This window comes from Diadema antillarum, unplaced genomic scaffold, assembly GCF_040938485.1.
Source record: "Diadema antillarum isolate AM-2024a unplaced genomic scaffold, OU_Dant_1.0 scf00000151, whole genome shotgun sequence".
Classification (NCBI taxonomy): domain Eukaryota; kingdom Metazoa; phylum Echinodermata; class Echinoidea; order Diadematoida; family Diadematidae; genus Diadema; species Diadema antillarum.
Window position 1 is genome coordinate 3,316,315 of NW_027271040.1, and position 12,810 is coordinate 3,329,124.

General features: G+C 39.8%; 1 protein-coding gene across 3 annotated transcripts; it reads right to left on the bottom strand.

Annotated features, from left to right (window-relative positions):
• Positions 1 to 1,790: 1,790 nt before the first annotated feature.
• Positions 1,791 to 5,400, bottom strand: LOC139721893 (virulence protein STM3117-like). Of its 3 annotated transcripts, XR_011710248.1 has the most exons (3): positions 5,343 to 5,400; positions 4,412 to 4,611; positions 2,640 to 3,134 (listed from the first exon to the last, which is right to left on the bottom strand). XR_011710248.1 is itself a non-coding variant. In XM_071633214.1 (2 exons), exons 1-2 carry the CDS (start codon positions 5,360 to 5,362, stop codon positions 2,276 to 2,278), a joined length of 507 nt encoding a protein of 168 aa, XP_071489315.1. In that variant the 5' UTR covers positions 5,363 to 5,367; the 3' UTR covers positions 1,791 to 2,275. The 3 variants fall into 3 exon arrangements, 1 of the variants encoding a protein (XP_071489315.1); XM_071633214.1 differs by lacking the exon at positions 4,412 to 4,611 and having other exon boundaries at positions 1,791 to 2,762; positions 5,343 to 5,367; XR_011710249.1 differs by lacking the exon at positions 4,412 to 4,611 and having other exon boundaries at positions 5,343 to 5,399.
• Between the last annotated feature and the right edge of the window lie 7,410 nt (positions 5,401 to 12,810).

Sequence of the window (12,810 nt, forward strand, 5' to 3'; positions counted from 1 at the left end):
ACTTGTTACTGTAGGAACTACATGTTAAGGGTAATATTGTTGCCCCTGCCTTCTGACAGAGTTAAGTGCTCTTTCATTTTGCTAAAAAATATGAAGATATGTTGAATTCCGTTTAAAAATCCTTTAGATTATTGTCCTGCAGTGACATCACAGACTGTTGTAGTCTTTTTATCCAGCAATGGCAGTCCTGAAAAGTTCTTTAAAAATATATAACTTTTGAATGCATTGTCCAATCTTCTTCAAAATTTCACTGATGTGTTCTAATGATAGTGCTGCTTTCACTCTTAAATCCACACATACATTTGGGTGAACTGGTCCTTTAAATCCAGCCATGATGACAGCCTACTTCCATCAGCCACCCTTTTACACACCTGATTAGAGATTACATTTGTGGATAGAATGTCTTATACAGAGGCATATGGGCCATGCTTGGTCAGCAAATAATTGTCTAGTGTTTTCCCGGTTTAAAAAGATCATGTTCGAATAAGCATTTGAATAAATGTTTTGGAAAAAAATACAATCTCCTTTAAAAAGTTCACCGCCAACATTTTGGGTGGAATACAAAATGTCACATATTTCAATACATCAACTTTTGCAGGAAGTTGATTGTGAAAATGCTAAGCAAAGTTCTGAAATCTGTCAAGTATGAAATTGAATCAATTCTAGAACTACTGTACATGAACAAATTACATGTCAAAAGCTGAAACAAAATCGAAGGATATCGTGCATAATTCATTTACTTTTCCATCAAAATGTATCCATCACAGGTATCACAATGACATATTAAGGTGTCTTATACTAAATTTATCAGCAGTAAAAACTATACTGATGCAAATACAAATATCTCTAAAAATACAGTTTTTTTAAAGGTCTATAAATTAACCCTTTGAGGACGAGTCCCGAGTATACTCGGGCAGGTGTCTATGGAAATTGCATGTTGTAGCAAAATCAATCCATCTTCAACAGGTTAATATCGACCGAACTACTGTTTGATTCGAAAATGAAACTGCCATTGAATAGTTTTAAAAGGAATCATAAATTTTCACTTTTAAATTCATATTCTCAACTGAAATGATTATTTTGATTGCACTTTGATATGTCTTAATTTGTTCTTTTATTCTGTTCTTTTCTTTCAGCTCTTGGCTCTCTACTTTTCTATACTCGCGATACTGTACATTATATTTATGCTTACTTGGGGTCAGCGATTCACAAGGCTTATTGCTCTTCTCTGTTGACCCCCATTCGAATGAACTTATGCATCGGTATTGTTCTCGTTGTTGTTTTTGTGTATGTGTGTATATTTCTTTTCAAGGTCATATTGCTTTATTTACATCTCCATTGTAGTTGTTTTCATTGTATTAATTGTTTGCTGTTTTTATGTCGAATGTTGAACACTGAGAATTTTTAAAGGCACGATAACTGCTGACTGAAACAAAGCTTCATTTTCTAATTTCATGGAAAATTGTACAAAGACTTACGACATATATCAGCTGAAATACAATTATGCTCTGCTTAATGAGAGAGAGGTATAATTTGATCAACCTTATTGTAATACTGCATGATTTCAAGCAAGGATAAATTACCTTTACTTTGAATTATAAAAACAATCACATTTGAAGTTACATTTGCAAAACATTACCTATCATACTATTGGGAATTATATTTAACCACTAAAAATTGCATAATTGAAATGACATCCATACCAATTCTCATCTTGAAATGCATATGTAACAAAATAATTTGATAGTGAACAATTTTTCATCTTAACTTGTTTATTTAATCTACGACACTTCAGTTGAGTTGGCATAGGAAAAAGAATATATCTACAGTAAATCTTATTCTAAGTAAAAATACTGTAAAAGCAGAAACATTTGCAGTACATTTGCAAATTTTGTGCTACTTTTGGTTAGCATGAATTCTATAACCCTAAAAAATATCTTTCATATTTCTTGACACGGCTTGAACTGTATGCTTCAAAATCATATTCTGTCTTTTCTGTGATTTGGATGAAAACATACGAGTAAGCATTTGTGCAGTGCAAATTCAATTGAACATGCAAATATATGTTTGAACCGCTCAATGAAAAAAAATGATAATAATTGTGAAAATATCAACATTTAAAGTATGTGCCTAATACTATACTTTTAGATTTTCTGACAGTAACTTTCTTCCGGGACTATTAATATGGAATGTTTTATTCTCGCATCCTTTAATTATTTTTTTTTTCCTCTGATTGTGAGTACTGGAATGAGTCTTAGGAGTGTATCTTTGAAAATTAAGTATAGTTTGAGACTTCAATTAAATTTTGATCTGGGTCCCTAAAGTATACAGATTTGATAGGGCCAACAGCTCCAGTCCGCATCACAGGGCCTTCCTCTATGCTGACCCCACACTCCCCTAGCCGGGCCATCACATCTACGATAGGTGTGTTGGATATAAAGCAGAGATCAGCTGACCCTGGGGTGGGGCATGCCGCCTTGGGCTCAAACTCCTTGCCCGCCTGGTGGAGGTTGATCTTTTGGTTGCCAAAGCGGAGAGCCTTGCGCGTCTCTTTGAATGTGATCTCCTCCATGCCGAGAACACTGGTGTAGAAGCGAACGGTGGCAGCCATGTCTCTGACCGTTAAAACCAAGTGGTCAAGGTGGTCAATACGGATAGCTCCAGTGGAGGACATGTCTCTGGTATATTTCTGAAGCAATGCCCTTAGACACTGCGGTGTAGTTGGAGCAACTGTAGACTTGTGGATATCCAACAATGGGTACCTTTTCAGCAAGTAACACACATTAGAGTTTATGCTTCTCAGCATTCTGGAAAATAGCAAACCCAGGGAACACTTTCAATGGACCAACTTTGTACTATTATTTATGCACAGTGAACCAAGGCACAAGGATATTAGATAGGTTCCAAGAAACAGCTCATCCAGTCCACTTCTGGCTGCAGAGTTGGCCAGCCTCCTAACAACATTGAGACAAACAGGACAGAAACTCACTTTTCAGATCAACAAGATTCCATATGCTGTTCCACACAGTTCACAGCAGTTCCATTGCTTAGTCTTAGAGATGTTGCTACAACCATAGCCCTCATATCATCATGGAGAGCTTCCAGGTTATTTTAGAAGATGTCTGTCAAGCAGTCTGAAATTTAGAAAATTTAGATGAGATACCATATACATTATACAAAGATGCAGAATGTTTTGCTGTCTAATCTATTAATGTTGAAGTAGTATACCTCACAACACAATAGTAAATAAAATCATTTGGTACGACAACAAAGCACCACCTACTTATTTTCACAAGAACAAAAACTGCAAGTGTAGGCAAGGTCTGACTGTTTTTGGTTTACTAGAATAATTTACATCCATATATCACATTAGCCTCTGATATATGGATTCTTAATTTTTGAGAAAGAAATGGGTTAAGATGAGAACATAACACAAAGGCATGAAACTGTCAAAAAGTGAAAATTATTAATATTATTATACAAAACAACATAAGCTTTCTAAAAGATGTTGCAAACTGTCAGGTCTTTATGCAACATGAATAAATTTTGTTGAAGTTGAACTCTCAAATACAATTGTGCTCTGTTGATATGATTGAGAGTGATAAACGTAAATCTAACTGATAGAATTCTACAACACATATACTCCAATAAATCCTTAAATCAATCACAGAAGGATTCATTTTGTGTTGGTTTTCAGGTTCAGATGAAGAATCAACAATCTATTTTCACACAGATCAATCATACATGGACCTGTTCAAATGCATCAAGGGCCAAGGTAGAAGGTTTTGCACTGAATGTCACAACAGGCATTGTCTAATCACATCCATAGCCCAATCAATCAGGTAACAAATGAGATGTCACAATTCATTGTTATCCATACATTCAATAGAAATTTGTGTTCACACTACTTACTTCAGCAACATGTGCAACTTAAATGCCAATGGATCATGACCAACTATTACTACATCAATACAGTGCACTCTTAAAAAGAACACGGTTATAACAAAATTCTGGTTGCAACAAAGTAAAAATTCAGGCTGCAACAGTTTCCGCTTTATTTATAATAATTTCCACTGTTTACTTGTTTGCTTATAATGAAATTTCGATATAACAAAAGAAAACGGCTGGTCTTAAGGACTTCGTTATAACGGGAGTCAACTGTAATGCAATGCAAGCACTGCCCCTCTGTGCTCCAAAGTTGGCAAAGAGAACTTGATGCAGCAATTTAATATATTTCAAAAGACATTATGATAAAGCTTCTGCATCTTTCTTTCTTTGTCTCAGAACAGTAGAAAAGGTAATTACTGATTCTCACACTGAATAGCTAGGGCCTCTCATGCCTCAGGACATAATTCCATCTCATCACATAATTTGGACCTTTAAATGGGTTCCACATCTCAAGGATTCTCACCTTAGGGGCTACAGGTCTTGTTAATATATCCATGAATGGCCTTGGCATATCACAGCATTCATAAATTCTTCTTCTTCTTTTTTACGACTGCCCATCACATTTTCGTATTGTTCTTCTTTATTGCTTGATTTTCCCCAGTATGGAGAACTGCAAAGGTTGTGCAGGGTTATCTGCCAACACTTTTTTTCTCTCCTTCCAGTCTGAGAGGGTGATACAACAAGACCAGAGACAAGAGTTATTAATATAATAGTACAGCAGAATCCAACTTATTGAAGAGTGAATGAGCCTGGTAGGTAAAGAAAGCATTCACTGTACACTGATTCAGCTGTTGTGGTTAATGTGGGAGGATGTTGTTCGTCACATAGTTTTGGCCACTTAGCCGACTAAACATTCATAATGATCCACCCAACAAGTGGATATGGATCATACAATGACAATGTTTCAGCAGTACCAGTGCCAGTGGCAGTAGTGTAAGGGAACATTGTAATGTGTAAACGGTTGTAACAGATTCGCCGAGAGAGGGCGGAAAAGATGTCGAAAGATGGCGACGGTCAACGGAGGACTTACGTTGACGTTTGGGTACCGAAGACCGAATTAAAAGTGTTCGAAAGGCAATTCCCTGTCTGGTTCTAGTGTCATTCCCCGTTGTGCAAAGTTGTCCCCTTTCAGTAGGCCTACCGGTACGACTCGGCACGAGGCTACGTTACGTACATACTGAAGTGCCACCTGGACAACATACGCAAATATCGGTTTATGGGACTATACAAACATGCTACTTCAACAACTGTACTGACTCTTGTGTATTACAATTCGATGTTAAATCGAAAGGAAAGCAAAAATCATGATGCTTCATCATATTTTTCATGTTTTCACACGTTGGAAACCGTAAATTCACACTGGGAATAAAAATAGTGGCGCAGTTAATATTTACCCCGATCTAAATTCTTGCATTTTGGCACAAGTCCGGTCCAAGCACACGACAGATCATGTGACGTTCGCTAGCAAATTTAATAGTGCGTCAGTACTGTAGAGGGCGCTATAAACATTGTCACAGTGTCACAGAATGCAGCTGCTCCCACATGGGTTTTTGCACCCTAGGACCTACTCTGATTCATCGCTCGGGTGTTTGCCCGGGGTGTTTTAATGTGTGTTTGTTTTTAATCCAGTTTTTGCTGTAAAATCCTAATGATCATAATTTCTCATTCATCTACCACCGTATTTACATCTTTTAATGACATTCATGGGCGTCACCAGGGGGGGTGCGTTGGGTGCGAACGCACCCCCCTTCAGATCCTTAAAAAAAAAAAAAAAAAAAAATCAGTCTGCGAGTGACCTCAACGCCGGACGCTTAATAATTATTCTTTTCTATTTTCTTTTTTATAGTTTGCACCAGGGACACACACACAAACACACACACACACACACACACAAAAAAAAAAGCTCGTCGGCAAAAACAATACGCACCCCTGGTTCTGGCAGCGCTGATTTTATACATATCTATCAGTATTCTACAGTGTTTACTATCTATCGACCGTACGGATCGGAGCACTTACTCAGTATACACGTTTGCATGTACCTGTGCTACTTACAAGTATGTAGGGTCTATGTATTACTAAAACTGACCACATTGCCAGCCCAAGAGCGAGCCTTAGCCTCATTAAAAAAAAATAAAAATGGAGGGGCAAGCATATTTTAGTTTTGCCCCCCCCCCCCCCCATAATTAATGATTCCCGAAATGAGAAGATTTTCTTGCTTTTGAAAGAAAAAAATGTTGGCCCCATAAAGATATTGGACGGCAAGCGCACCATTTGCCAACCCCACATAATCATAATTCCCGCGATGAAAAGATTTTCTTGCTTTATTGTTAGAATTCAAGAAATCTGTCCAATTATTTCACTCAAAAGCAGTGGCGTAACAATGGTAACTACGGAGGAGGGGGGGGGGGGTGCGCCCCCTTCCAATCCGCTGGTTAAAAAAAAAAGATTTACCGAAATAGTAGTTCAAGTGTTAGTAAACTGCATGCTTTTGAATGAAAGGGTGATCCAGAAATAAGATATTTTTCTATGATTTCCTTTAACCATAATTAAATAGGCATATAGCGTGAAACATTGTTCAAAAAGCCCGGACCCGACAAAAGATTGTGATTCCTGGTCGGCATTCTGCATATAAGCAGGATGTGCGCAGTGTACTCAGTACATCCGAACGAAGAGTCGCTACAATGTTGCGCAATGTGATGTAGAATGTACACCTTTGTACCTTACGCTTCGTAATTATCAAAGCTAGATCATTGACTTTGCAGTGTTGCTTTACATACTAGTCTATATCAAAATGTCTTGCATTGCCAATAAAAAGACTTGACCTGGGGTAATTCCTAACTTTTCCATGTATATAATACACACACACAAACAAACACGCACAATTAGTTTAGGGGATGCTCTGTAAAGTGCAGATTTTGGACATCCTTTCCCCGCTTGGTCACTTTGACGCCACCTCGCTGGTCATACCTCCCCCAGTCATGAACATAAACCCACACCCTTGACTACCACTGGATCTAGGGGGAGGGGCGCATCGGGCGTCCCCCCCCCCCCCTTTCATTTCCAAAGCGAAAAAAATAAATAAAATAGCTGCAAACGGCAGTTTTGGGACAGTAAAATGTCAAAATTTTCAAGCTCGCTCGCTCCTCTCGCTCGCATTTAGTCCTAATGCCATTCTCCTGAAGTTGCTGCCAGTAATTGCCGGCAGTCGCGCCTGGTGCGCCCCCCCCCCCCCTTAATTTCCAAAGCGAAAAAATATAGCTACAAACGGCAGTCTGGGGACTATAAAATGTCAAAATTTTCAAGCTCGCTCGCTCCGTTCGCTCGCATGTAATCTTTATGCCATTCTTCTGATGTTGCTGCCAGTAATTGCCTGCAGTTGCGCCCGGTGCGCCCCCCTTAATTTCCAAAGCGAAGAATTAGTCCTAATGCCATTCTCCTGAAGTTGCTGCCAGTAATTGCCGGCAGTTGCGCCTGGTGCGCCCTCCCCCCCCCCCCCCCCCCCTTAATTTCCAAAGCGAAAAAATATAGCTAAAAACGGCAGTTTGGGGACTGTAAAATGTCAAAATTTTCAAGCTCGCTCGCTCCGTTCGCTCGCATTTAATCTTTATGCCATTCTTCTGATGTTGCTGCCAGTAATTGCCTGCAGTTGCGCCCGGTGCGCCCCCCCCCCCCCCTTAATATCGAAAGCGAAAAAATATGGCTAAGAACGGCAGTTTTTGGACTGTAAAATGTAAAATTTTCAAGCTCGCTCGCTCGCATTTTATTGTTATGCAATTCACCTAATGTTGCTGCCAGTAATTGCCAGCAATTCCGCCCGGTGCCCATCCCCCTTAATTTCCAAATCGAAAAAATATGGCTAAGAATGGCAGTTTTTGGACTGTAAAAATGTAAAATTTTCAAACTCGCTCGTTCCGCTCGCTCGAATGTAATCATTATGCTCTCCTGATATTGCTGCCAGTATTTGCCAGCAGTTGCGCCCGATGCGCCCCCTTCAATTCTAAAGCGAAGAAATATAGCTATACAAACGGCAGTTTGTTTGTTTTTTACTGTAAAATGTCAAAATTTTCAAGCTCGCTCGCTCGCTCGCTCGCTCGCATTTAATTATTACGCAGTTCTCCTGATGTTGCTGCCACTAAATGCCGGCAGTTGAGCCCGGTGCGCCCCCCCCCCCCCCCCCACCCTCCTTTATTTCCAAAGCGAAAAAAATATGGCTCCAAATGGCAGTTTTGGGACTGTAAAATGTCAATATTTTCAAGCTCGCTCTCTTCGCTCGCTCGCAGTTGCGCCCGATGCGCCCCCTTCAATTCTAAAGCGAAGAAATATAGCTATACAAACGGCAGTTTGTTTGTTTTTTACTGTAAAATGTCAAAATTTGCGCCCGATGCGCCCCCTTCAATTCTAAAGCGAAGAAATATAGCTATACAAACGGCAGTTTGTTTGTTTTTTACTGTAAAATGTCAAAATTTTTCAAGCTCGCTCGCATTTAATTATTACGCAGTTCTCCTGATGTTGCTGCCACTAATTGCCGGCAGTTGAGCCCGGTGCGCCCCCCCCCCCCCCACCCTCCTTTATTTCCAAAGCGAAAAAAATATGGCTCCAAATGGCAGTTTTGGGACTGTAAAATGTCAATATTTTCAAGCTCGCTCTCTTCGCTCGCTCGCATTTAATTGTTATGCCATTCACCTGATGTTGCTGCCAGTAATTGCCAGCAGTTGCGCCCGGTGCGCCCCCCCCCCCCTTTAATTTCCAAAGCAAAAAAAATATGGCTACAAATGGCAGTTTTGGGACTGTAAAATGTCAAAATTTTCAAGCTCGCTGGCTAGTTCGCTCGCATTTAATTGTTATGCAATTCTCCTGATGTTGCTGCCAGTAATTACCGGCAGTTGCGCCCGTTGCGCCCCCACCCCTCCTTTATTTCCAAAGCGAAAAAATATAATGGCTCCAAATGGCAGTTTTTGGACTGTAAAATGTCAAAAATTTCAAGATCGCTTTCTTCGCTTGCTCGCATTTAATTGCTATGCCATTCACCTGATGTTGCTGCCAGTAATTGCCAGCAGTTGCGCCCGGTGCCCCCCCCCCCCCCCTTAATTTACAAAGCAAAAAGATATGGCTACAAACGGCAGTTTCGGGACTGTAAAATGTCAAAATTTTCAAGCTCGCTCGCTCCCCTCGCTCGCATGTAGTCGTTATGCCATTCTCCTGATATCGCTGCCACTAAGTGCCAGTAATTTGTCGTTTCACACCGTCATTCCATAATCCATTTATAGGGGGTACAACCCCCTCCGGCACTTCCACACCCTCCCCCCACCCTTGCTCGCTCCCTCGCATACTAACCCCCCCCCCACCCCCCCCCCCCCCCCCCCCAAGATGAAATCCTAGCTACGCCGGTGCCCTCTCCCCGCTTGGTTTCCCTTAAAGGTAGGGGATACCTTTTACAGACCTCCCAAAATGCAGCAAAACATTAAATATGAACCTCAGGGGACTTGTTTAGGCCACTACTGAGAAATTTGGAAGTCAGCAGTTATCTACAATTTGAATAATGCACAAAACTCAACTACTCAGTAGTTCTTTGTGTCAGCCACACTTAAGCCTTTTTGTTGCAGTCTTCTGTATTTTTTATCTATAAACACAAATCTAAAAGTATAAGAGCTGATGTAATAACAGAGTGTGTGGCAAGAATGTATATAGAAATTTTTGTAAGTTTTTATGAACTTTCTTCGCAAAATATACATGATGGACACACATGCATTGCATGGGTCTGCAAAGGTAGCCTAGTAATGTACTGGAATTTACGGTGAGCCCCGAAAAAAATTCAATTCAAAATCTAACGGTCAATAAAAGTGTACTAAATGTTACCCTCCACTTTCAATACTTTATGGGAGTTTCTAAAATGATACTCTCTTCAACATACCATTGTATTTGTACAACTCTTCATTTGAGGCATGCAAATGGGATTCCCTACCTTTAAAAAAAACAGTAAAAGTCTAGGGATTGAGAGCTTCCTATAGTCTAAATATCTGTTAAAAAATCTCGTAAACATTTAGTGTCAAAACGCACCCCCCTTGAAAAAAAGCTGGTGACGCCCCTGACATTGCGTGTTAGTTAGGATAGTTGTAACTTTTATGCCCTGCGATATGGTAGGTTTCAGGTTTAGAGAGGGGGATGTTCAAAAACATGTTCACTCCGAGAGCTGCCTACTAGTAACTACATCATACAATTGATTATACAATTATACAAATGTAGATATTTTGGAAGACAGTTTATTTGTGTCTCAAAATCGGCTGACAAGCCCCCCCCAAAAAAAAAAAACAACAACAACAACAACAACAACAACAACAACAACAACAACAAAACAAAAAAACAAGCAAACAAATAAACAAAGTTTTTTTTTTTCTGGTGCCACTTCTAGGGGTTAACCGGAAGAAGAAGAAGAAGAAGAAGAAGAAGAAGAAGAAGAAGAAGAAGAAGAAGAAGAAGAAGGTGGTCTGCTGCATGTTTTGGGTGCAACTTCCGGGGTTAGCCGGCTAACAAAATTCACAGTTTTGATGCCACTCAGCTGCTGACAAGCAGCAAAGATAAACAACGAAAAGTCAAACCCTATATCTTTTGCAAAAGAGTGGAGGAGGGGCAAAATCAAGATCCTTGTAAATCCACACACACAAAAAAAAAGAGTACGGGCCCCTTCAATCCCCCATGCATAATAATAGTCATGGGCGCTTTTTATTTTATTTCAGTGCGTTCCTTTTTCATACAATTAAGAATATAACAGAAAGCCAAACGAATAGAGTTATCGAGTAATATTCAAACAGTGAATTACATGGCTACAGGTAATATGGTTCCAGGCCTGTAACTATAGGAGAGGGGGGAGGTTTCAGGGGGTTCCGCAGAACCATTATCGTAAGCACATGCTTGACAAGAATGATGGCCCCACATTTATACACATTATAATACAATCATCAAAGATAATCCAGTCTCCACTGGGGAAGACAGGTCCACCTGGACAGTACAGGCCTGTGTTGGAGTCAACCAGAATAATCCACGCACCCCGGCGCCACGTTTTCAAAAGTTGGGGGGGGGGGGGCGCACTTCCAGGTTTCATGAGCTAAAAAGCAAAAAAAGAAAAAGAAAAAAAAAGGCCTTCATCAGCGCAACTTCTGGTGCCACTTCCGGGTTTCTTCAGGTGACAAACCAAAAGAAGAAGAAGAAGAAAAAAAAAAGTCTTCAGCATATCTTTTTCATTCCACTTCCCAGTTGGGGTGGGGGGGGGGGGGGGACCAAAATGGTGACCTTATGTATTCCTCAGTATGGTTAAAAAAAAAAAGAAAGAAAATGGGGGCCCTTCCCCTGCCCCCACCTCCCGTTCCACCGGCCCTGTGATTCTCCACTATCCTATCATAAGCAGCTCTACTCTCACTCCTCTGATCATTCATCCTCTATCAGTATTATACTCTGCATATTACACATGTATCTTGAACTCATATCACTAACAATCCAATATCCAATATACTAGTACAACTTGTACTAATAAGTAGGACCTATATTGCCCTACTTTGGCTAAAGGAAGCAAGTGACATCGAGTACAAATGCTATGAATGAAGAAAATATGTTTTTGGGTAGGCCCTTCAACATGTCGGTATATTCGTGCAAGTCAGTGATACATTTATGACAATTCGAAGAATGTTGATATTCCCATAGAAACTCATTATTATGTAACTTGCTTCCTTCTGCCAAAGTATTATAGATTAATAGCAAACAGGAAAAATCTGGCAAAAGGAAGCATGTGACAATCATATCATGAGTATGTTACTTGCTTCCTTTTGCCAAAGTATTATAGATTTGTATATCATAGCAAACATAAAAAAATCTGCAAAAGGAAGCACGTGACAATCATAACATAAGGATGTCACTTGCTTCCTTTTGCCGAAGTACTTTAGATTGTGTGCAAATAATAAATTGGCAAAAGGCCACTAAGCAAGTGACAATCATATCATGAGGTTGTAACTTGCTTCCTTTTGCCGAGGTATCGCACAGATTTTTAGCAAACATGACAAATCTGGCAAAAGGAAGCAAGTGACAGTCATATCATGCCTAGAGAATGTTGTACTGGCTTCCTTTTGCCAAGGTATTATAGATTTGTAACAAACTAAAAAGTTTTCAAAAGGAAGCAAGTGAAAATCATATCATAAGGATGTTACTTGCTCCCTTTTGCCAAAGTATTTTAGATTGTGTGTAAGTATTTATTTGAAATGATTTGGCAAAGGGAAGCAAGTGACGATCATAATCATGAGGTGTAACTTGCTTCCTTTTGCCAATTTTTTCATGCAATGTTGTGCACTTGCTTCCTTTTGCCACCCGCATATCTCAGAAATGGGCCAAAATTGTAACTTCTGGATTTTTCAGTTAAATGGAGCATGTCTCAAATATGCCAAATGAATTTTAAAAAGTCAATATCCATGAAAATGTCACTTGCTTCCTTTTGCCAAAGTAGGTCAGTTCTTGTATACTGTAGATATACGTGATCCCTCTTTTTCCTATTACCGATTTTCACAAAACTTCTTCAGAGGGTTAAAGTAACCAAGACAAAAGAACGCTTTGGGAGACTGTTCACCTCTTTATTTTTGTCTTTATGGTATTCTATTCCCTTCCTCTTTCCATACATTCACAATGCACAAAATAATGGTACATTCACATCACACAAAATGCTTACATATAAAACAAAACAAGATCATCGATGCGGAATATCCTCAAAAACACTTTCATGTTTTACTGCTGCGTTCATTGACTCGTGCTGCCCTCAACGTTCCTGCTGTCATACACAACGATACTAGCTCTTCAGCGAAACTGACGATTACTGTACCGACG

What these genes read in the sequence shown, in the direction of transcription:
- LOC139721893 (XM_071633214.1), bottom strand. Translation starts at nt 5,362, where the DNA reads ATGCAAGAATTTAGATCGGG. An exon ending in ATGCAAGAATTTAGATCGGG is followed by an intron (nt 2,763 to 5,342) that starts GTAAATATTAAC and finishes CTTGCTGAAAAG; the next exon opens with GTACCCATTGTTGGATATCC.